The sequence below is a fragment of the Hibiscus syriacus genome, unplaced genomic scaffold (assembly GCF_006381635.1).
Source record: "Hibiscus syriacus cultivar Baekdansim isolate YM2019G1 unplaced genomic scaffold, ASM638163v2 tig00112249_pilon, whole genome shotgun sequence".
Taxonomy (NCBI): Eukaryota; Viridiplantae; Streptophyta; class Magnoliopsida; order Malvales; family Malvaceae; genus Hibiscus; species Hibiscus syriacus.
Window position 1 is genome coordinate 2131979 of NW_024063281.1, and position 21983 is coordinate 2153961.

Genomic DNA, 21983 nt, shown 5'->3' on the forward strand with positions numbered 1-21983 from the left:
TAACAACTATCTTGACTCGTTGATAATGGCTAAGCTCAAGTCATCGCCAATGTTTAAGTCTAGCTAAAGAGTGAAAAGCTGGTTAAAGACTTTTCAAATGGATTAATTTCATGGCTCCACACGCAAACATCCGTCTCATAAAATATGTCGTCATGTACTACTTTATTAAAATGAGATCTATAAAATAGATTATAATAAAATAAAATTATAAAATATCAAAATTTAAGAAGATTGAAATTAGAATGAACATAAATAAGAATTTTTTTATTCGTTAAACACCATAAATTTGATGATCTTTTAGAAAGAATTTATTATAATTAAATTGTTGAGATAATAATAGAGAAAATTAGAATTTTTTTGGGTTAAATCTTACAAAGGAAATTTTTTAATCTAAGTTTGCATATTATTTTTTAAGTATGAGCCCCAAATTTTGAAGTCATATGACATTTCGCATTCTACACTTGCTAGTGAACGAGCTTGCACACGTACATGCACGATGAACATGTTTTATATCCCAATTTTGATCTTTTTGCCTTAACCACACAATCCATTCAAAGCTTTAACACAGAAATAACGACAATCTTGTGTAAGATTGAAACATTTGAGGATATATTTATTTACTTTTTACTAACTAAAAAATGTGTGATGGTACAATAGAAACATTTTCTTATTAACCTTAATTTCTCTCTTCCTATATTCAATTGATCCTACCTCCAGATATGGATGAAAGTTTGAAAAGTGCTGCTCGTATGGGAAATGCTAGTGATTTGTATTCACTAATTCAGAGAAATGGGAATGTGTTGAGGCACTTGGATGAGGTGGAGTTTATCGACACTCCATTACATATAGCTGCAGAAGAAGGATGCACGCGGTTCACAATGGAGATGATCAACCCTGATAGTATCCGGGTGTTACAACTCAAAATAACACTGCTTTGCATATAGCCGTGGAAAACAGAAGGCTAGATGCTCTCCAAGTCCTACTTAGGACACTTACGAAGACAGCCTATCATCTAGAAGTGGTGAATCGAAAGGATGAAAATGGCAACACTGCACTGCACATAGCTGCTAGCAGCAATGAGGCCCAGGTTTGACTCCTTAGTGTTAATAATTAATACTACATTGATTGTTTTGTACTTTATAGAGATGATTACTTGACTAATGTAGCTTTTTTATATCTCAAACTATCAATTAAACAGATGCTTAAACTACTATTAAACTGCAAGGCTGATAAGCGTGCCACTGATCAAGCAGGTTTGACGGCACTGGGTGTTGCCCAACAACATGGTTACACAGAAAGCATTACAGTTTTGCGTGGTTGCTTTATTCCAGTTGTTTCAAAGTTTATACCTAAGTTGGAGAAACAAACCGCCAGTTATGCCACCAAAGCATCGTCACTGATTTTCCGTGATATGGATAATATATCAGGCGAGAACCGTAATGCATTACTGGTAATTTTAGGATTGCTTCTAACTGCAACGTACCAAGCCACACTTAGCCCACCTGGTGGTGTTTGGCAGGGTGGAAACGCCTCAAAGAAACTGGGGACATATGTCATGGACCCTTCCCAGTTTCTTCTTTTCTATATTCCGACCTATGTCGTGTTCATCGTAACCTTTTTCCTAACACTAGCCCTGCTTAAACCTTTTCCCTATGGTTTCAGGACAGCACTGCAAGTGCTACTTGCGTTTCTTGCTGTATGCTTTCACCAATCAATAACTTTCATTGTCCCAACCTCTTCAGCATCAATAATTCTTTCTCTCCTCTCGGGGATCGTTTTCATCTTAATGGCGTTCATGTGTATCGCATATCAAGTGTCGAAATTCAGTGTTTCGATCGTGGGATGTTGGATTTTACCATTTCACTTCTCAGCTGCTGCAATTCAAGTGTTGTTTTTATGTATGATAAGTTCTGGAAAGGCACCATTGTAGTTGTAGGTTATTGTTTATCATTTGCAGTTTATGCTATGGTTGATGATGACTTTGACCCAATAAACTATATCATGTACCCTATAGTATCAATAGGATCGTGGCTAGTCTTCCAATAAACTAAATCATGTACCCTATACTTTCTTTATACTCTTTACCTACAAAATAAATGAGCTGAGGTCTTTAAATTCTACCATATATATGTAGAGAGAATTTTAATAATATCCTTTATATATTATTTTTTAATTAAATTTATATCTTTATTTAAAAAAATATATAAATATATTTATTTCAGATCATTTAACTATTTAATTAGTTTTAATATAACTACTTAAGTTAATATTTGATGGAAGTATTGATATGGTAATTAATAAAATTGATATAGTTAAATATTTAGTCTTTAATAGTTATATATTCTATTAATTTATAATATTATTTTTAATTTAATTAAAAAAATAACTTTAATTTTGACACATTTCGATGGTGACCGGAATCAACTAAGTTGTTGCACATGAGGAAAAACCAGACCACCTGTCTCTTCTTCAACCTTTCTCTATTCTTTACCTCAGTTTTGTCGGTAAAAAGCAGTAAATAAAAGGGTAAATTATGCGGATAATCCCTTATATTTTCAGTTTAATTGGTCACCAATTTAAAAATTAAAGGGAAATGATCTCTAATATTATCGATTCGTTCGATTTTAGTCCTTTGACCATTACTTTTCATTAAACACCTTTTGTTTAAGTCCCTAAGATGGTTAAAGGACTAAAATCAAACTGTAGTTAACGACTGAGAGACTAAAATCGAACGGATTGATAATGTCAGAGACTTAAATCGAGCAAATCAATAAAGGTAAGGACCATTCCCCCTTTAATTTTCAAATTGATGACCAAAGTCATTCAAACCAATAACATAGGGACTATCCGCATAGTTTACCCTAAATAAAATTGATTCTCTTATGTCCTCATGTAACACTATCTTGACTCGTTGATAATGGCTAAGCTCAAGTCGTCGCCAATGTTTAAGTCTAGCTAAAGAGTGAAAAGCTGGTTAAAGATTTTTCAAATGGATTAATTTCATGGCTCCACAAGCACATATGTCTCATAAAATATATTATAATAAAATAAAATTATAAAATATTAAAATTTAAGAAAATTGAAATTAGGATGGATATAAATAAGAATTCTTTTGTTCGTTAAACACCATAAATTTGGTGTACAAATATCACAAAAGGTTGCAGTTTCTGAAAATGGAACAAATATTTTTATCTAAGTTCACACATTTTAAGTATGAGCCCCAAATTTTGAAGTCATGTGAAGAAATTATTGAACAAATTTCCCATTTTATGTACAAATATCAAAAGGTTGCAGTTTCTGAAAATGGAATATCGCTTTGTAAATGACAAGCAATTTACAGTGCAGAGCAATTCAGATTCATACTGCTTGGTTTTAATTAAATCACTTCATTTTCTATTATAAGCAATTAACTTTGAGGCTGTAAATTTTATAATTAACAGTGGTAGCATACTCCTTTTTCCCTTCATTGTGTCTTATTTGTGTACAGGGCCTATATCGATACCAGTACAATATTTTTACTTCTGTTTTCATTATGTCATATACCTGCATGTACAACACTTTCCCACTTTTGTCAATCCTACTCATGACCAACGACATGGATGCTAGTGCCAGCAACAACATGCTCAATTCCGTGCATACGATATAACAAGAGATTAACTAATACTAATTTATTTGTGCAGTTGTCAGATGTGATAGAGAAGCAAATGTATTTCTAAGTTCCAATCACCTGTGACCCTGTGCCGCTTTGATCTCCTTGTTCTTGTTTCTGCATCTGATATAACAAGAGATTAACTAATAATTTATTTGTGCAGTTATCAGATGTCATAGAGAAGCAAATGTACTGCTAAGCTCCAATCACCTGTGATCCTGTGCCGCTTTGATCTCCTTGTGCTTGTTTCTGTAGCAGAATGGTGATGGGGTTCCTCAGTATTAGCATCCTCTTGAATTAAAATTGTGGTTGGATTTATCACATCTCATGACATCAGTAATGGTGCAACTCTCTGCATCCACGTAAATTACATCAACTCCACATTTCCTCATAATTCTAGTCTTCTCTAACCATATCCTTACCACACAGAATGTACACATGATCACCCATGCAAATACCATTTGTCCAATGCTTTGCCTCGCAAAATAACTCACTTTTGTACTTTTCAAAACCACCGTCATCATCACTACCACTGGCGGCTACCAGTTGATATTCACAGATAAATTCATGATCTTCAATGCGACCGCTGTCAGTGAGATCGACCACAAGACATATAGCAAAAACCAAGAATCTGCTCCCACTACGCCCACTTAGGGCTATCTTCAAATTGACAAGTCCCTGTGCAATGAGATCTTCCTTAACTTCATGCAATGAGAAAGATCAATTGTCCTTAAATTGACAAGTCCCTGTGCAATGAAAACATAAAATATGTATATTACTTCTAAGTATCATCTGTTTACTTAGGGCCTTATCAAAAATGTTTTGGTTGAAGAAAGTATGGAAGAATATACCTGATTATCATCTTCGTTCCAAAGTCGTTCAATGTTGGCATTTCGTAATTTCAGCACAACAAGATTCTTCAAATTAGAACTTGAAGATAAAGATTTGAAAGGATAATAATCCCACCAAAAATACTTTATCTCATCAGGTAGATACACAATATCAAGTCGGTTGGAAGTAGCTTCTTATTCCAAGACTTGGTAAAATAGTACCGAGGATGATAGAATTGGATATATCTAAGGTTAAGCATGTTCTCAAAGAAGGTAGGATGTATGTTATCAATTTCAATTTGAGACATGTCTAACTTTATTCCTTCAATTGATTCGGTCCCCTAATAACAGACAAAAAAACTTTTGTTAAGGTCACGCACAACACATAAGTGGTTGAATTTATATTATTTAATTAGAGCTTACTTTATTATATTTGAGCACTTGAACCACATCTTTAGAACTCCATAATGTCTTACGCATTCCGGGAATTTTTGGTTCTTTATGAATGATATCCTTGCCCATCTCTTCAAGCATGTCACGCATAGAAATACGTTGTGAAGGTATGATTTCAACAAGGCACTTGTCGATCAAATTGCCTATTCCACGCTTTGCACCCTTATAACAGCTACTTAGAATTGCTTCTACATCTTCCTTGGGTTCCCCATTAAAGAATATTGCAGTATCAAGGAAGATATTCTTCTCTAAGTCATCAAGCCCAAGAAAGCTCGTCTTCAAAAGCTTGGAGATTTCTGGTTGGGGATATTCCTTTTGCATATCCAACTCACTCTCCCAATCTTTTCTAGACTTTTTATGGAGTTGAGAACCCAAAACTTTAAGAGCATGTGGATTGCCTTGGGCGTACTTTAGAAATTCGTACGATAGATCCCGAAAACCAGCAGCAGGATTCATCAGCTTAAATGTAAATGTAAAGAATAGTTGAAGAGACTCGCTCTCGTTTAACTTGTTTACTTCGTATTAAATCTTGAGAAGGAAATGACTTTATATTAAGGTAAATTACATGGATGACCATCTATCTATAGGGTTGTGTCAATATAGTCATTATTTTAAAAATTTCACCAATATAATCACTTAACTATTTAATTGGTTTTAATATAGCTGTTAATATTTGATGGAAGTGCTGACATTGACATAGTAGTTAATAAGATTGGTATAGTTACATATTTAATCCTCAATAGTTACACATTCTATTAATGTATAGTCATAGTTTTAATTTAATTAAAAAAATAAATCATTTAATCAGGAGGTGTCACATGTCAATAAGTTATTTTAACACATTTTAATAGTGACATGTGTCACACCTTATTAGAGAGTTTTTTAATTAAATTTAATATTTAATTCAATTAATTTTTCCACCAATTAAGTGGTGAGGTGTGACCCTGAAAGCTTGATGCATTTGGTTCAATTCCTCTTAACAATAAATGTTTCCTCTCATTTTTCTCTTTAAATTGGCGGTGATATATGTCACCACCTAATTGATGAGAAAATTATTTAAATTAAATAATAAAATTAATTAAAAACTCTTCAATTAGATGGTTACACATGTCATTATTTAAATGTGTCAAAATAACCAATTGTATGACTTTCTTTTTGAATTAAATTAAAACTAAGACAATTTTTTTTGCTCGGCAATTATAATTTTTATTAATATAACTATAAAGACAATAGACAATGAGAGTATCTCGTTAAAAACCTCTTTAATCTTAAAAGGATGAAAAAAAGTACATTCTCCCCGACAATATAAAAAGAGTCAACACCAAACAACAAAATCACCCAACAAAACACAACCCCAAGCTTACAAAATCACTCCTGCAAAAAGGAATCACTGAAGTGCACGACAATACCCATTCTAAAAGCTCACCTAACAATTGCATGAAGCATAGAATAACTTGATGAGATCCTTTGCTAATGACCTTGCATGTTTCACATTGTGGTTGGGCTTATTATCACATTAAAACCCACAAGCTTGCTTGATCGTAAACAACTGAGATAGCTCTACAAAAGCCTTGTTTCATGCCAGAAAACTGCATTACACGAAACTCAAATCAAGCACGACACTCAACAGTTAACACGCCTCCTACAAATTAGACCTTCCAAAACGTTCACAGTTTTTTTTTTGCTCGGCATAAATATTTTATTGATAAAGTCAACATGTCCACGCCTAAACTGTGTGCCTCATTAAAAACCTCCTTAAACCTATATGGAGGAAAAGAGTACAACACAATCAAGCATTGGAACAACGTTCAAAACAAACACAATCAAAATCTGCTGAACGTGAAGGCACCCTGCAACAACCTGTTGCAATCAATATACCTTGCAACACAAACATAGACAACAGATTGCAACTAAAAACACCTGTAAACCCATCAAAACCTATTCACCCATGCCAACAGAGCAAAAACAAAACCCCAAAAAACCACCCTAAACCACTAAAACATGAAAGCAGAACCAAAGGTTAACTGCAAGTATTCAAATCAACCTCAACAAAAACCTAAAGCAGCCACAAACCAGACCATGAATCGCCACAACATAAGACAACGAACAAAAAAAAAATTCTTCAGAACCGTTCTCCCCACTTTCCACCACGCTTTGATTAATTCTTGTCTACAAAGACCCGCATTTGCAAGAAGATCAACCATTGCAATTTTCGATCTTGAGACATGAACAAATTTCAAAGTATCGAAGCAGCACAAATAAACCAAAAACGATTTTTCTTCTCCTCGCAATCGGACTTGAAAGCAGAATTCTAATAATTCATCTATTGTCCTAAGTTACAACCAATTCACCCGCCACCAAACTCTTGTTGACATGACCAATTTATTAACCACTCCCAGACAGTGTTTTTCTTGTTCCAGCAAGCATCTTGCAACTAATCTCCCATACAACGTCCTGCCAGCTTCCATTGCCAACAATTATTTCTACAACAACCAATTTCCTTTGAAGCATCCTGTACAAACGGGGAAAGACATATCTAATATCCTTAGAGCCACACTAACAATCCTCTCATAACATCACTGTTATCTCAGCTGAAGCCATTCATCCTCAACAAAACAAGGCGGTTCCTACTATTTTCCTGTCTGAACCATGTAAAATTCCTCCCCGCTAAAGGCATACCAAAAAGATCACACTCTGCAATGAACGTGTTGAAAGCTGCAATCTCAGTTTGACTAAAAGAGCAGCCAATTCTCTCACTATGGTTTCGAATGGCATTAAAGTCACCAGCCATGAATCAATTATTAATTAAATTTCCCCTCTCAACCATATTCTCATTCCATAGTGAGCCTACATGACAAGGAGCATAAGCATTCAACACTGAGCAATTCGAAAACTGTGAAGCATACCTCCCTAATAAAAGAAAGAATATGTCCTTTAAAAAATGACTCTTATCCCACACAGTCAGCAGACCCCCAACATTGCCCACAGCTTTCGAGAATCTAAAATCGACAACATCATCGCACCAAAACCTCGCTATATTCGATTCAGTCAAATCTCTTTTTTAGTTACTTGAATCAAAACAATCACACACTTATACATCCTAACAATCCTCCGCAATACAGAAATTATATTGGAGTCATTAAATTTTAATATTGCTTTAATTAAGGTTATTATCGCCATATGATATTTTATGTGTATTTTTCCTAGTAAGTTTGTATCTTTGGATAAGATAATAACACATGATATAATTTAATGAAAACTATATATATATATATATATATATATATATATATATGATGTAATTTGAACCTAAAATTCTAAAATTCTTAAGGAGAGTATAATATTTAATCATAAGATTATACATTATTATTTTAATTTTAATAAAAATATTATTTAAGTTAAAGTATAATTAAAATTAATTTTATTTATTCTATTTTATAAAAGTATATTAATTCTAATATAAATTACAAAATGATATAATAATATATTTTGAACATTCCAGAAATTTTAATGCCGTGTGTCAAGTCACTAGTGGGACCATCTTAAAGTATTGATTTAAATTACACAACAAACTTAATGGTGCATGCAAGAACTATAAAAAATGATAGGCGGAGCGAGGATCACTCTAAATCTCATGTTTACAGATTTTTCTTCACAAATTTATCTTATAAATTAGAGTAACAGAAAAAATAAACACAATATCAACAATAAAAAATAAAAATGACAGGAAAAAAAGGAATCGAAAACGGTGGAGTTTATGCAGCAATCTGCATGATTGTCTTTTTTGCTCCGATCGTTCAGTCTCAGAGTACACAGATACCAGAGGACAAATCCAAGGTAAATGATTGGTTCAGTAGCGTTATCAAGCCTCTCAGTCAAAGGACTGGCACTTTAGACCCAGAATTGGTTCAGGCCGAGGCTGAACCTAAAATCATAAAGGTTAAGCAAGGTGACGGTGGAGATTTCGCTACCATAATGAAAGCCATTGACAGCGTTCCAGCCGGGAACAGCAAACGCGTTATAATATCTATCGGACCCGGATCTTACCAAGAGAAAATCACGATCCCTCGAGACAAGCCTTACGTTACACTGGTGGGGGACCCCAAAAACATGCCCAATTTGACATTTGATGCCACCGCCAAGGACTATGGAACTGTAGACAGCGGCACTCTCACCACCTTGTCTAATTACTTTGTGGGTGCTTATCTCAACATAATAGTAAGCTCCAGAATTTAACCAGCACATATACTTATATTTTAACTCAAATTATAATTGATGTTTAACTTTATAGAGATAGTAAGAGAATATTTTGAGATATTTTAAATAAATAAATAAATATCAAACTTTAGCACACATGAGATATTATGTATATGTATCCTTAGCATGTGGTTGCATGTATATGTTATCTAGGGTAGACATTGAAATCTAAATTTCTTTAGATTAATTGTTTATTTTATTGATGATGTCTAATCTGAATTTTATTTGTATACGTCCATACAAAAATTTCTATTATTAATACATATGTACATACCCTAGAATATATTTTCATGATGAACATGATGATCTATACGTTTATAATGGATTATTATTCTTTTTACCAGTAGAAATAAAAAAAAAATTGAACATCGTTAAATCTCATCTTTTACACGTATTATACATGTTGATATCGTTTTATTTATTTTCTCCACTTATAAATTCTTAACAACATGTTCTTCCTTGAATTGAATACATTGTTAACTTTCAATAATTTGTTATTATACATAGAACAGTGCTCCGAAGCCTGATGGGAAAAGGGAAGGAGCACAAGCAGTTGCCTTGAGAGTATCCGGTGACAGATCGGCATTTTATGGCTGCAACATATTCGGTTTTCAGGATACAGTGTGCGATGACAGGGGGAACCACTTCTTCAAGGATTGCTATATTCGAGGCACCGTTGATTTCATTTTTGGAAGTGGGAAATCTTTATATCTGGTATACATTTAGAAAACACATGAAATACGATATATATATATATATATAGATATGCCAGAATTTGATTGGAAAAGTGGGATGCAGGACACGGAAATATTTGTAGAAATAGAACCGAAACTTACAGTAATCACGGCACAAGCTAGAGAAAGTTCATCGGAGGACACCGGGTACTCCATTGTGCACGGAAAAATCACCGGAACGGCAAAGGGTTCATTTTTGGGGAGGGCATGGAAGAGCAGTCCGAGAGTTGTTTATGCTTATACTGAAATGACCGACGTTGTGAATCCTGCCGGCTGGTCTCATGACATGCAACCAGAAAGAGCCAAGTAAGTTGATGGTCACACACTAATCTTATTGATTAATTATGATAATGATAATTATTTTTTTTGTAGAACTGTTTACTATGGAGAATACAAGTGCACTGGGGTAGGCGCATCTTCCAGTGGGCGGGAGCCATTCACCAAGCAGCTAACCGAAAAGGAAGCCGAACCATTCTTGTCGCTTGACTACGTTGTTGCCACCAAATGGCTGCTCCCTCCTCCGATGATCTGATCAATCTATTGTTAGAGTATACCTAAAGACCAATCATATGATGATTGTAATAATACATTTATTTACCGATTTTATTGAATAAAGGCATTGCCACTATTATTATCAGTTATATGTCTGTGTTTAACAAAAACTGAAAGATAATAAAATCCATATAATAACATTATTATTATTAAAAGTTTCATAGTCAAATATTATTATGGGCATGAACAATAATAATACGCTTAAGACTAACATGTTATTTAAGACTAACAGTTAAAAAAAGGCCATAAAGAGGTGGCGCCTTGCTTTTTGGAGATCGAAAAAGATCTTGCTCGTGTCAGAGGAAGGAAGAGTAAGACTCCTTTGCACTATGTAAGTAAAGTTGCAAACCAGGACTTCTTTCTGGATAGGTTTCTAGAGGCTTGCCCTGATAGTATCCTGGATTTTACAACTCAAAATAGCACTGCTTTGCATATAGCCGTGGAAAACAGAAGGCTAGATGTTCTCCAAGTCCTACTTAGGACACTTATGAAGACAGCCTATCATCGAGAAGTGGTGAATCGAAAGGATGAAAATGGCAACACAGCACTGCACATAGCAGCTAGCAGCAATGAGGCCCAGGTTTGACTCCTTAGTGTTAATAATTAATACTACATTGATTGTTTTGTACTTTATAGAGACGATTAATTGATTAATGTAGCTTTTTTATATCTCAAACTATCAATTAAACAGATGCTTAAACTACTATTAAACTGCAAGGCTGATAAGCATGCCACTGATCAAGCTGGTTTGACGGCACTGGGTGTTTCCCAACAACATGGTTACACAGAAAGCATTACTGGTTTGCGTGGTTGCTTTATTCAAGTTGTTTCAAAGTTTATACCTAAGTTGGAGAAACAAACCGCCAGTTATGTTACCAAAGCATCGTTACTGATTTTCCGTGATATGGATAATATATCAGGCGAGAACAACTATCACAGATTATTGAACAAATTGCCCATTTTATGTGGTTGGATTTATCACATCTCATGACATCAGTGATGGTGCACCTCTCTGCATCCACGTAAATTACATCAACTCCACATTTCTTCACCTCCATATATTCTTCTTCATTGAATGTGCCATGTTTGATGCAGAATTGAAACGATGCCTCCTCATAATTCTTGTCTTCTCTAACCATATCCTTACCACACAGAATGTACACATGATCACCCATGCAAATACCATTCGTCCAATGCTTTGCCTCGCAAAATAACTCACTTTTGTACTTTTCAAAACCACCGTCACCATCACTACCACTGGCGGCTACCAGTTGATATTCACAGATAAATTCAAGATCTTTAATGCGACCGCTGTCAGTGAGATCGGCCACAAGACATATAGCAAAAACCAAGAATCTGCTCCCACTACGCCCACTTGGGGCTATCTTCAAATTCAAGGAAGATTTCATGCTATGATTCTCAAACCTATTTGCTGAAATTTTGTTTCCCGGGAAACAACAAATCAGTTTTGGTAGGGGATCCGGAGAGAACTCCTTATAATATCTTGATGCCCATTTCTCACTTAGGGATTGAATATTGAGCATGGCATTTGCCTCAATGTTATCAATTGAATCTTGATTCAAGCTGAAGCAATTAGAGAATATCATAAACATGTGATGAATTAGGACACCATCATATTTAAATTTACAATTTAAAAAGATAACATCCAATATAATCCTTATATGAATGCAAATTTTGCGAAGGATGCCCTCCTCTCAAGATTAATTAAAAAGATAACATCCAATGAATTAGGACACCATCACATTACTACCATAATAAAATAACATTATCTTATTTGAAAAAACGACGAGAAATTTGAGAATGATACCCGCATATCACGAATAATTAATAAGATAACATCTAGAGCTAGGACACCATCGCGTTAGCTAACATGACCTGAGACCATTGTCTTGGTTTTTAAAAACACAAAAATAACTTTTTGATGAAAAAACATGTAAACACCGTTAACCAATACTGCTTCAATAGTTCTGAAATCAATCTCACCATTAAATGCCCTAGACAATTTAAAAAAAAAATTAAGTGCAATTATGTTACTCCGCCGTTAATGGTTTAACAGGATGATAACGTGGCTGTTGTGTGTCGTGACGTTGTTGATGTGGTTGCCTCACCAAAACGACGTTTTTTGACTTGACTCTTTTGATGCTTAAAAAGCCAAAAACAACGTCGTTTGTTTATGAAAAACTATACTTTTAAAGAGATTCAAACTAAAGACCTCTATGAAGTAATATTAAACACTCAACCACCAAACTAACTTAAGAATTTATCATAATATTAACAAAATTAATATATATGCAAAATAGCACCGATTCAGTTATATAACAAGAATAACACCTCACAAAAGATTTTACAAATTGAATTGTATCCTTTATTTTTCTATTAGTAGTTTGATTAGTTTATAATTAATTGGTCGTTACATAATATGTGATAAGCATTGAATGATTTTCATTTAGAATTGAATTTTTAGTCACTTTATTTCTTTAGTCATTGATGCCTAAAGTAAAATGGGCCACCGATGAAGTAGATGCTAGCGGTTTTTAGTCCAATAGGACATACAAGTAAATAATTTGGAAAAATATGGCAAGTAGGAGTTTATTTTGGGATCTAAATTTTTTTTATAGTGCTTATGAAACTAGGCACGTTGAGGTGTCATGTTTGAATAAAAATATTTTTATTTAAACTCATCACGTCGATGTGATAATTTTTAATAAAATATAATTTTTTTATTAATTTTTAATAAAAATATTTTTATTAATTTTTAATAAAATATAATTTTTTTTATTAATTTTCATTAAATCCCTTTTGTTTAAGTCCCTTTGATCTAAGTCCCTAACATGGCTAAGGGACTAAAATTAAAATGGAGTTAACGACTGAGAGACTAAAATCGAACGGATCGATAATGTCAGGGACTTAAATCGAACAGATCAATAACGTTAGGAACCATTCTCCTTTAATTTTCAAATTGATGACCAAAGTCAAGCAAACCAATAACATGGGGACTATCCGCATAGTTTACCTAAATAAAATTGATTCTCTTATGTCCTCATGTAACAACTCTCTTGACTCGTTGATAATGGCTAAGCTCAAGTCATCGCCAATGTTTAAGTCATCCATTCATCCTTGATTGCTTCTTTGCACATCCTCATCAGTAACAACGACATAGGTACTAGTGCCAGCAATGGCATGTTCAACGCCCTGCATAATGATGTAACAGGAGATTAACTAATAATTTATTTGTGCAGGTATCAGATGCAATAGAGAAGCCAATATTTTGCTAAGTTTCAATCACCTGTGCAGCGGTCTTGGTACCCTGTGCCTCTTTTATCTCTTTGTGCTGCATATACGGCTCCCCAGTCCCTACTGTCATCCAACCAGAAAGACCCATGAAAGTTGTTTCCTAGCCTTACCTTGTGGTAATATCCATTCATATTAAGAAAAAACAAAGGACATCATCAAATCATGGCTTAACAGGACGATAACATGGCAGAGGTGTGTTGTGGTAATACTAAACACCCAGCCACCAAACTAACTTAAGAATTTATTATAATCTTAACAAAATTAATATATATGTTGAATAGCACCGATTAAATTGTATAACAAGAGACTAGCTAGTGTTGATAATTGTACTTAAAAGTAAAAGTTAGTATTAAAATTGACAACATTAAATACTTGATGTTGTAAATGAGTCCGGGCTTAAAGTTCAACAATATTTGTTGTAGTTTACGCTTAAAAAAGGATGAGAAGTTTATGAATGATATCTATGTGTCACCACTAATTAACAAAATAATATCTAATGAGTTAGGACATTAACACGTTAGCTAACGTGACACGATAACATTACCTTGATTTTTTAAATCACAAAAATAACTTTGTGATGCACGCCCTTATATTCTTTGAAACACAAAAATACGTTAGTAAAACTATAATAATTAATAAATAAACATGTTGTACCTAATTGTAGGAAAAATAATTAAATAGGTTACCTAACAATTAATACATGTGATTTAAAGATTAAATTGAGTAACTTACGAAATCAGAAGGGCCAGACGTGAATTTAACCAAAATAAAAATATACTACACAGATCATCATCGGGACCAACGACATGGATTCTAGTGCCAGCGACAACATGATCAATGACCTGTATAATGATATAACAAGAGATTAACTAATACTAATTTATTTCTGCATTTATCAGATGTAATAGAGAAGCAAATGTATTTCTAATTTCCAATCACCTGTGACCCTGTGCCGCTTTGATCCCCTTCTTGTTGTTTCTGCATCTGATATAACAAGAGATTAACTAATAATTTATTTGTGCAGTTATCAGATGTGATAGAGAAGCAAATGTATTTCTAAGTTCCAATCACTCGACCCTGTGCCGCTTTGATCTCCTTGTGCTTGTTTCTGTAGCTGAATGGTGATGGGGTTCCATTGTATTAGCATCTCCTTGAGAATCAAAATTGAGGTTGGATTTATCACATCTCATCACATCAGTAATGGTGCAACTCTCTGCATCCACGTAAATCACATGAACTCCACATTTCTTCACCTTGATATGTTCTGCATTCTTGATGTAGAATTGAAACGATGCCTCCTCATAATTCTGGTCTTCTTTAACCATATCCTTCCCACATAGAATGTGAACATGATAACCCTTGCACTTAAAAAAATTCCTAGCAGTTCCCCGGGAAATTAATTAACTTTTGAACTTTTTAAAACCACCGTCGCCGTCATTACCACTGGCGGCTAACAGTTGATATTCACAGATAAATTTAAGATTTCCCACTACTCCCCCTTGTGGCTATCTTCAAACTTAATGAAGAATTCATGCTTTGATACTCAAATCTATCTGCTGAAATTTTGTTTCCCGGAAAACAATATACCAAAATTGGTTTGGGATCAATCGAGAACTCATGATCATATCGTGATGCCCACTTCTCCGCTAGGAATTGAACTTGAAGCATGGCATTTGCCTCGATGTTATCAACTGAATCTTGATTCAAGCTGAAGCAATTAAAGAATATCATTGTATAGTCTCTTTCACCATCAAAAGAATGGAAATTTCGATCAGTGAAGTATACACTTTCTAATGATTCACAACAATATGCATCCAAGTACTTCAGGTCTGATGGAAGCTCTGAGAGTAATTTGAGGCTCAGGCAATCAGTCATTATCAACCGTTGAAGATTATTTGAAGGCTCTAAAGAAAAGGACACTTCTACAATTCGACACCAGCTCAAATCCAATGTTTCAAGTCTGTCCAGATGCTCAAATTAATCAGGCACTTCTTTTATGTTAGTGTACGATAAATCTAAGTGATTCAACATCTTTGGGAGTTCAGAAAGTTCGACCAAACTACTACACGACGAACAGTTAAGGCTTTCGAGGTTGATGGCTCCTAATAGATTAGGGATCTTCCTTAACTTATTGCAAAAGAAAACGTTGATTTCCCTTAAATTAACAAGATCATGTACAAAAAACATATAAAATAATTGTATTACTTGTAAGCATTATCTATTTACTTTAGTCGCATAACATATAATTATAAAATATTAGATTTGATGATCGTGAATTCACTAAACAAATTTTCTTCTTTAGAATAAGTAGAATATATTTATTTTAAAAATCTTTTATACTTAATTATACATATTTTTTTCCTAGATGAAGGAAGCATAAAAGCATATACCTGAGAATCTTCATTCCAGAGTTGTAGGACTACAAGATTCTTTGGATTAAAATTTAGTGATAAAGATTTGAAGGGATAATAGTCCCACTCAAGATACCTCAACTCATTTGGAAGATATGCAATATCAACTCCATTTGTAGTTTGTTCCTCCGTCCGACTCCATGTAACTTCGAATTTGACATATCTAAGATTAGACATGTTCTCAAAACATGTAGGACTTAAATTTAGGCTATCACTATGAGACAACTTGAACTTTATTCCTTCAATTCGGTCAGTTCCCTGACATAAAAAAACAATTTACCAAAGTATTAGTATAAAAAAGATTACATGCATTCTAGTTAAATCGTAAATAAAATGCAATTATATTAGGAGATGCTTACGCTAATTGAACATATCATTAAACATGTTTGTTTTTATTGTCTTTCTATATAAAAGCAGTGCATTAGATATGTAACTAACCCAACAAACACTTGAGCAGATCCTATGCTATATCCTAAAACATATATTTTACATAATATCAAGTGTGTGCGCGTGCGTGTATATATATATAAATAGTGTGATACTGAACCATAGGACATCATACGAAAGGAAAAAATGAATATAAATACAAACAACTCTTACTTTAGTATTGTTGAGCACTTAACACACGTCCTTAGGATTCCACAGCCTTGTACGCTTTTCAGGGTATTTAGATTCTTGATCAACAATATCTTTACCCATTTCTTCAAGCATATCATGCATAGAAATCCGCCCATAAGAATTGATGTCAAATAGGCATTTGTCGAGCAAGCTGCTTAGTCCACTCACAGCACCTTTATACAAGCAACTTAGAAATTTTTCAACTTCTTCTTTTGATTCCCCTTTAAAGAAGCATACTAAGTCGAGAAATATATCCTTCTGTAGTTTATCCAACCCATCAAAGCTACTCTTCAAAATCTGTGAAATTTTTGGTTCATCAAACTTGTTTACTTTTTCCACTCTTCTATAGACTTTGAATATAGCTTAGCACCCAAAATCTTAAGAGCAAGTGGACTGCCATCGGCTAACCGTACAAACTCGTAGGGTAGATCTTGAAAATCAACAGAAGGATTCAACTGCTTAAATGCAGTAATAGAAAAAAGTTGAAGAGAATACTTCTCATTTAACTCTTCCACCTTATGTATTTGGGTAGCTCCTCCATTCTTAAGCACTTGTCTATCTCTAGACGTTAGAATGATTTTACTTCCATCACCAAAATGTTTAACACCCATCCAGTCTACTTGTTCTGGGTCATTAACGTCATCGAGGACAACAATTACTCGTATATTGTTCAGCCTCTCCCTGTAAGGGTACCCTATGGAAGGGGTGTCTATACGAATTTCTTTGTCCTTTAAAAGTATGGACAGAAATTCGTTTCGCACGGATTCCCTCCCTTGTTTTTCTATTTTCCCTCTAACATTTTGAAGAAAGCAACAACTTTCAAACGTGTTAGAGACTTCCATATAAACAACATCAGCAAAGGTGGTTTTGCCAATACCACCCATGCCCCAGAGTCCTATTACTCGATTTTGCTTAATCAGCTCCAAAATCTTCTTTTTCTGATAATCTATTCCGATAAATTCTTCAGAAGCACTTCCAGAATAACTATTCATCAACTTATTTAATACATATTCAACAATATCATTAATGTAATCGGTTTCAGATCTGGCGGATAATGAGAAAAATAAAAGTTAAACCAAAGATAAGTGAAGTAAAAGAAGATGAGAAAAAATATAGTTTACCTGTCAAATTGGACTCCAGCTATATGCCACCCTTTTAATTTACCGGCTTCAGCAAAGGCAGCTTTCCATCGCTTCACTTCATCACGAGGCCTATCTGATTCATGGACATCAAAAGATGCTTTGAAACTGCCACCAAAATTCCGAACGTCAGAGGGATCGACATGATAAAAGATGGGAAGAACAATTTGACCATGAGTTTTCTTGCGGTTCATAATATCGGAGAGTTCAGCCAAGCATGATTTTGAAGAAGCATAGTCTTTAGACAAAACGATGATGGAGAGTCTTGATGCTTCAATTGCTCGAGAAAGTGCAGGTGAAATACGCTCCCCTCTTTCCAATTCTTCTTCATCGAAGAAGACACCAAATCCCTTCCCCTTCAAAGCTTGGTGTAGATGAGAGGTGAAGTTAAGACGTGTGTCTTCACCCCTAAAGCTCAAGAAAACTTGATACTTCATTGGAGGAGAAGAGGAAGAAGAAGCCATGAAAGGGTACTGATTGAAGCAAAAGAGAGAAAATAACAGGGGAGCTTGGCTTGGCTTGTTTTATTCTGGTAAGAAAATAAAGAGTAACATTATTATTGGTGCCTGAAAGAGACTGGACGCGTTTTCGTTAGACTTGTAGCATTGGGAACGCCTTTCTTTATACTCTTATATCTAAAATTTTTTTTATAAATATATTTGTTTCAGCCTTTCTCTATTCTTCACCTCAGTCTCCTTTCTTTTCATTAGAAATTCACATCTTGACTGTGACAGCGGTGGGTTTCGAAGGTCCACACAGATATTGATTGGTTTTTCTCAGTTTTGTCGGTAAAAACGGTGGGATTTCTAAGATCCACACGCATATTGATTGGTTCTTCTCATGTCGGTAAAAACAGTAAATAAAGGGGTAAATTATGCGGATAGTTTCTTATGTTTTCAGTTTGATTAGTCATCAATTTAAAAATTAAAAGGAAATTTTCTCTCACATTATCGATCCATTCGATTTTAGTTCTTCAATTATTAATTTTTATTAAACTCCTTTTGTTTAAGTCCCTTTAGTCTAAGTCCCTAACATGGCTAAGGGACTAAAATCAAATTGAAGTTAATGACTGAGAGACTAAAATCGAACGGATCAATAATATTAAGAACTTTTCCCTCTTAATTTTTAAATTAATGATAAAGTCAATCAAACCAATAACATAGGGAACTATCCGCATAGTTTACCCTAAATAAAATTGATTCTCTTATGTCCTCATGTAACAACTATCTTGACTCGTTGATAATGGGTAAGCTCAAGTCATCGCCAATGTTTAAGTCTAGCTAAAGAGTGAAAAGCTGGTTAAAGACTTTTCAAATGGATTAATTTCATGGCTCCACTCGCACATATTGTCTCATAAAATATGTCGTCATGCTACTTTATTAAAATGAGATCTATAAAATATATTATAATAAAATAAAATATTAAAATATTAAAATTTAAGAAAATTGAAATTAGGATGGACATAAATAAGAATTCTTTTGTTCGTTAAAGATCATAAATTTGATGATCTTTTAGAAAGAATTGATTATAATTAAATTGTTGAGATAATAATAGAGAAAATTAGAATTTTTTTGTTAAATCTTACCAAGGAAATATTTTTATCTAAGTCCACACATTTTTTTAAGTATGAGCCCCAAATTTTGAAGCCATGTGACATATCACATTCTACACTTGCTAGTGGACGAGCTTGCACACGTACATGCATGATGGACATGTTTTATATCCCAATTTTGATCTTTTTACCTTAACAACACAATCCATACTTTCAAAGCTTTAACACAGAAATAACCACAATCTTGTGTAAGATTGAAACATTTGAGGATATATTTATTTACTTTTTAATAACTAAAAATTGTGTGACGGTACAACAGAAACAGTTTCTTATTAACCTTAATGTCTCTCTTCCTATATTCAATTGATCCTACCTCCCGATATGGATGAAAGTTTGAAAAGTGCTGCTTGTATGGGAAATGTTAGTGATTTGAATTCACTAATTCAGAGAAATGGGAATCTGTTGAGGCACGTTGATGAGGTGGAGTTTATCGACACTCCATTACATATAGCTGCAGAAGAAGGCTGCACGCGGTTCGCAATGGAGATGATCAACTTAAAGCCATCATTTGCTAAGAAGCTAAACCAACAAGGCTTGAGTCCCCCCCCCCCCACCTTGCAGTTAAAAGAGGCCATAAAGAGGTGGCGCTACGCAAGTTTTTTTCTACTCTAGCGCTACATATTATTTTTTTGTTATTTTTTACTTGCTTTTGTTATTTTCTTTTCCTTTTCTTTGTTACATTATTTTCTCTTATTCTATCTTTTATATTTTTTATTGTAATTTCTACATAATAAAATAAAAATTAAACAATAATATAATAAATTCAAGTAGATTAAATTGCAAGATAGATACAAATACATTGAAATTAGATAAATAAACATACTAATAGTTAAATATTGTGAATAAAGTAGAGTTGGTGGTCATGTAGAGATAGTGATGGAGATGAATTATTATTTCATCTTTAGAGTAGAGATAGAGATGCTGTAGAGTAGTGATGAGGGCTGGAGATGGCCTAATAGTGTCTCATTCCACTAAACCAATTGATTATTGATATTAGTTTTGATTTTTTAATCAATCATTAGTATCAGATTTATTGATCGACTAGTCCAGATTGAGTTTTATAGAAACTCATTATGGAGACGACCCTCCCAACCCAATTTGTTCTATACGCAAACGTCAGGATTTAAACCCCTGACATTTTTTAAGGAATCTAGTGCCTCATCCCACTAAATCAACTGATTGTTGGTATTTGTTTGATTTTTTAAATTAATCATTAGAATCGGATTTATTAATCGACTAGTCCATATCGAGTTTTATAGAAACCCATTATGAGGACTACCATCCAAACTCAATTTGTTCTATACACAAATATCAGGATTTGAACCTCTGACTTTGCTGAACGAATATAGTGCCTCATCTCACTAGACTAGCTGTTTGTCGGTATCATTTTTATTTTTAATTATATTATATACATTCCTTTTTTTTTATAAGGGAGGGGTATACGATTGTTTTGGAATTGAGTTTGAGACTCCGTTAACCAAAAACTTAATATCAAGTCTTTTGTCACTTTAGCTATAATTTAATTATCGAATTAAATTCGAGTGAATGGAAGTAACTTTTTTTTAGATGATATTGTTTTACAACTTTTGGAGAACTTGTGATAGTTTCACTGTCATAGGCACGAGGTGTTGGTATTCTTGCTATTTAGTAGGGTATTAACTGTGAAAGAACGTTTGGAATATGCGATATTCAATAATCTATTGGTTTTCTTAATAATCTAAAGAGATTACAAAATAATATCAATTCAGAATTTTTTTTTAACTATTGACAATGCATTATGCACACATACCTACGGATGCAGTTACCGTTATAGAACCATTATGTTGTAGTGTATGCATGGAATGGCCTTGAATGCATGGACCAACCCTAGTATTTCGTAGTGTATTAGTTGTAGAAGAATATTTGGAATATGTAGATATTCAACCACCAAAAAAAGAAAACAAAAACCAAAGGCGTTAGTGACTTGCCCATCATTTATCCACATTTTTCCAAATATTCCCATATTCTTCGAGGCATGAAAATAATCACTTGATGCTTATTGTTGGCATGTATTGTTTAATAAGTTTGGCATTAAATGTTTATTGATAGTGTTAATCTTTTTAAATCATTGGTTAAAAAGGAGTATTATTTTTTTATGCGTTATGGGATTAAGTAGTTATATTTATAGATTCAAATAACGGTTGCGGTCATATTTTCGGTCGTGTCGCATTTGTCGTGATTGCAGACATAGCTGAACGATCGTGGATGGCACTGCTATCGCTATATCGAGGGCACTATTGCGGTCGCGGACCGCTATTTAAATCCCCGACTATATTTGTGAATGTGAGAGTTGTCAATGATTAAAAAAAGATTCTGAATATATATTATCTTGTAATCGTCTTAGACTATTAAAAAACAGATTAATTAACTATGA

General features: G+C 33.8%; 4 protein-coding genes and 1 long non-coding RNA gene across 5 annotated transcripts; 2 read left to right on the forward strand and 3 right to left on the reverse strand.

The window, feature by feature from the left end:
- The first annotated feature begins 719 nt into the window (after positions 1-719).
- LOC120176626 (ankyrin repeat-containing protein BDA1-like) lies at positions 720-1930 on the forward strand. The gene is made up of 3 exons (XM_039183021.1): positions 720-900; positions 945-1087; positions 1199-1930. The coding sequence occupies exons 1-3, from the start codon at positions 720-722 to the stop codon at positions 1928-1930; spliced, it is 1056 nt and encodes a 351-aa protein (XP_039038952.1).
- Positions 1931-3727: 1797 nt separating this feature from the next.
- On the reverse strand, positions 3728-3945 carry LOC120176553. Its single transcript, XR_005521338.1, has 2 exons — positions 3860-3945; positions 3728-3766 (listed from the first exon to the last, which is right to left on the reverse strand). It is a non-coding gene; the product is annotated as an uncharacterized LOC120176553 (long non-coding RNA).
- Positions 3946-4596: 651 nt separating this feature from the next.
- On the reverse strand, positions 4597-5449 carry LOC120176552 (disease resistance protein RPP2B-like). The gene is made up of 2 exons (XM_039182968.1): positions 4903-5449; positions 4597-4820 (listed from the first exon to the last, which is right to left on the reverse strand). The coding sequence occupies exons 1-2, from the start codon at positions 5386-5388 to the stop codon at positions 4626-4628; spliced, it is 681 nt and encodes a 226-aa protein (XP_039038899.1). The 5' UTR covers positions 5389-5449; the 3' UTR covers positions 4597-4625.
- A 3203-nt stretch (positions 5450-8652) lies between these two features.
- Positions 8653-10456, forward strand: LOC120176551 (pectinesterase PPME1-like). Its single transcript, XM_039182966.1, has 4 exons — positions 8653-9150; positions 9697-9903; positions 9988-10229; positions 10296-10456. The coding sequence occupies exons 1-4, from the start codon at positions 8653-8655 to the stop codon at positions 10453-10455; spliced, it is 1107 nt and encodes a 368-aa protein (XP_039038897.1). The 3' UTR covers position 10456.
- A 5851-nt stretch (positions 10457-16307) lies between these two features.
- LOC120176550 (TMV resistance protein N-like) lies at positions 16308-18500 on the reverse strand. The gene is made up of 3 exons (XM_039182965.1): positions 17941-18500; positions 16802-17863; positions 16308-16459 (listed from the first exon to the last, which is right to left on the reverse strand). The coding sequence occupies exons 1-2, from the start codon at positions 18420-18422 to the stop codon at positions 17146-17148; spliced, it is 1200 nt and encodes a 399-aa protein (XP_039038896.1). The 5' UTR covers positions 18423-18500; the 3' UTR covers positions 16308-16459; positions 16802-17145.
- Positions 18501-21983: the final 3483 nt, after the last annotated feature.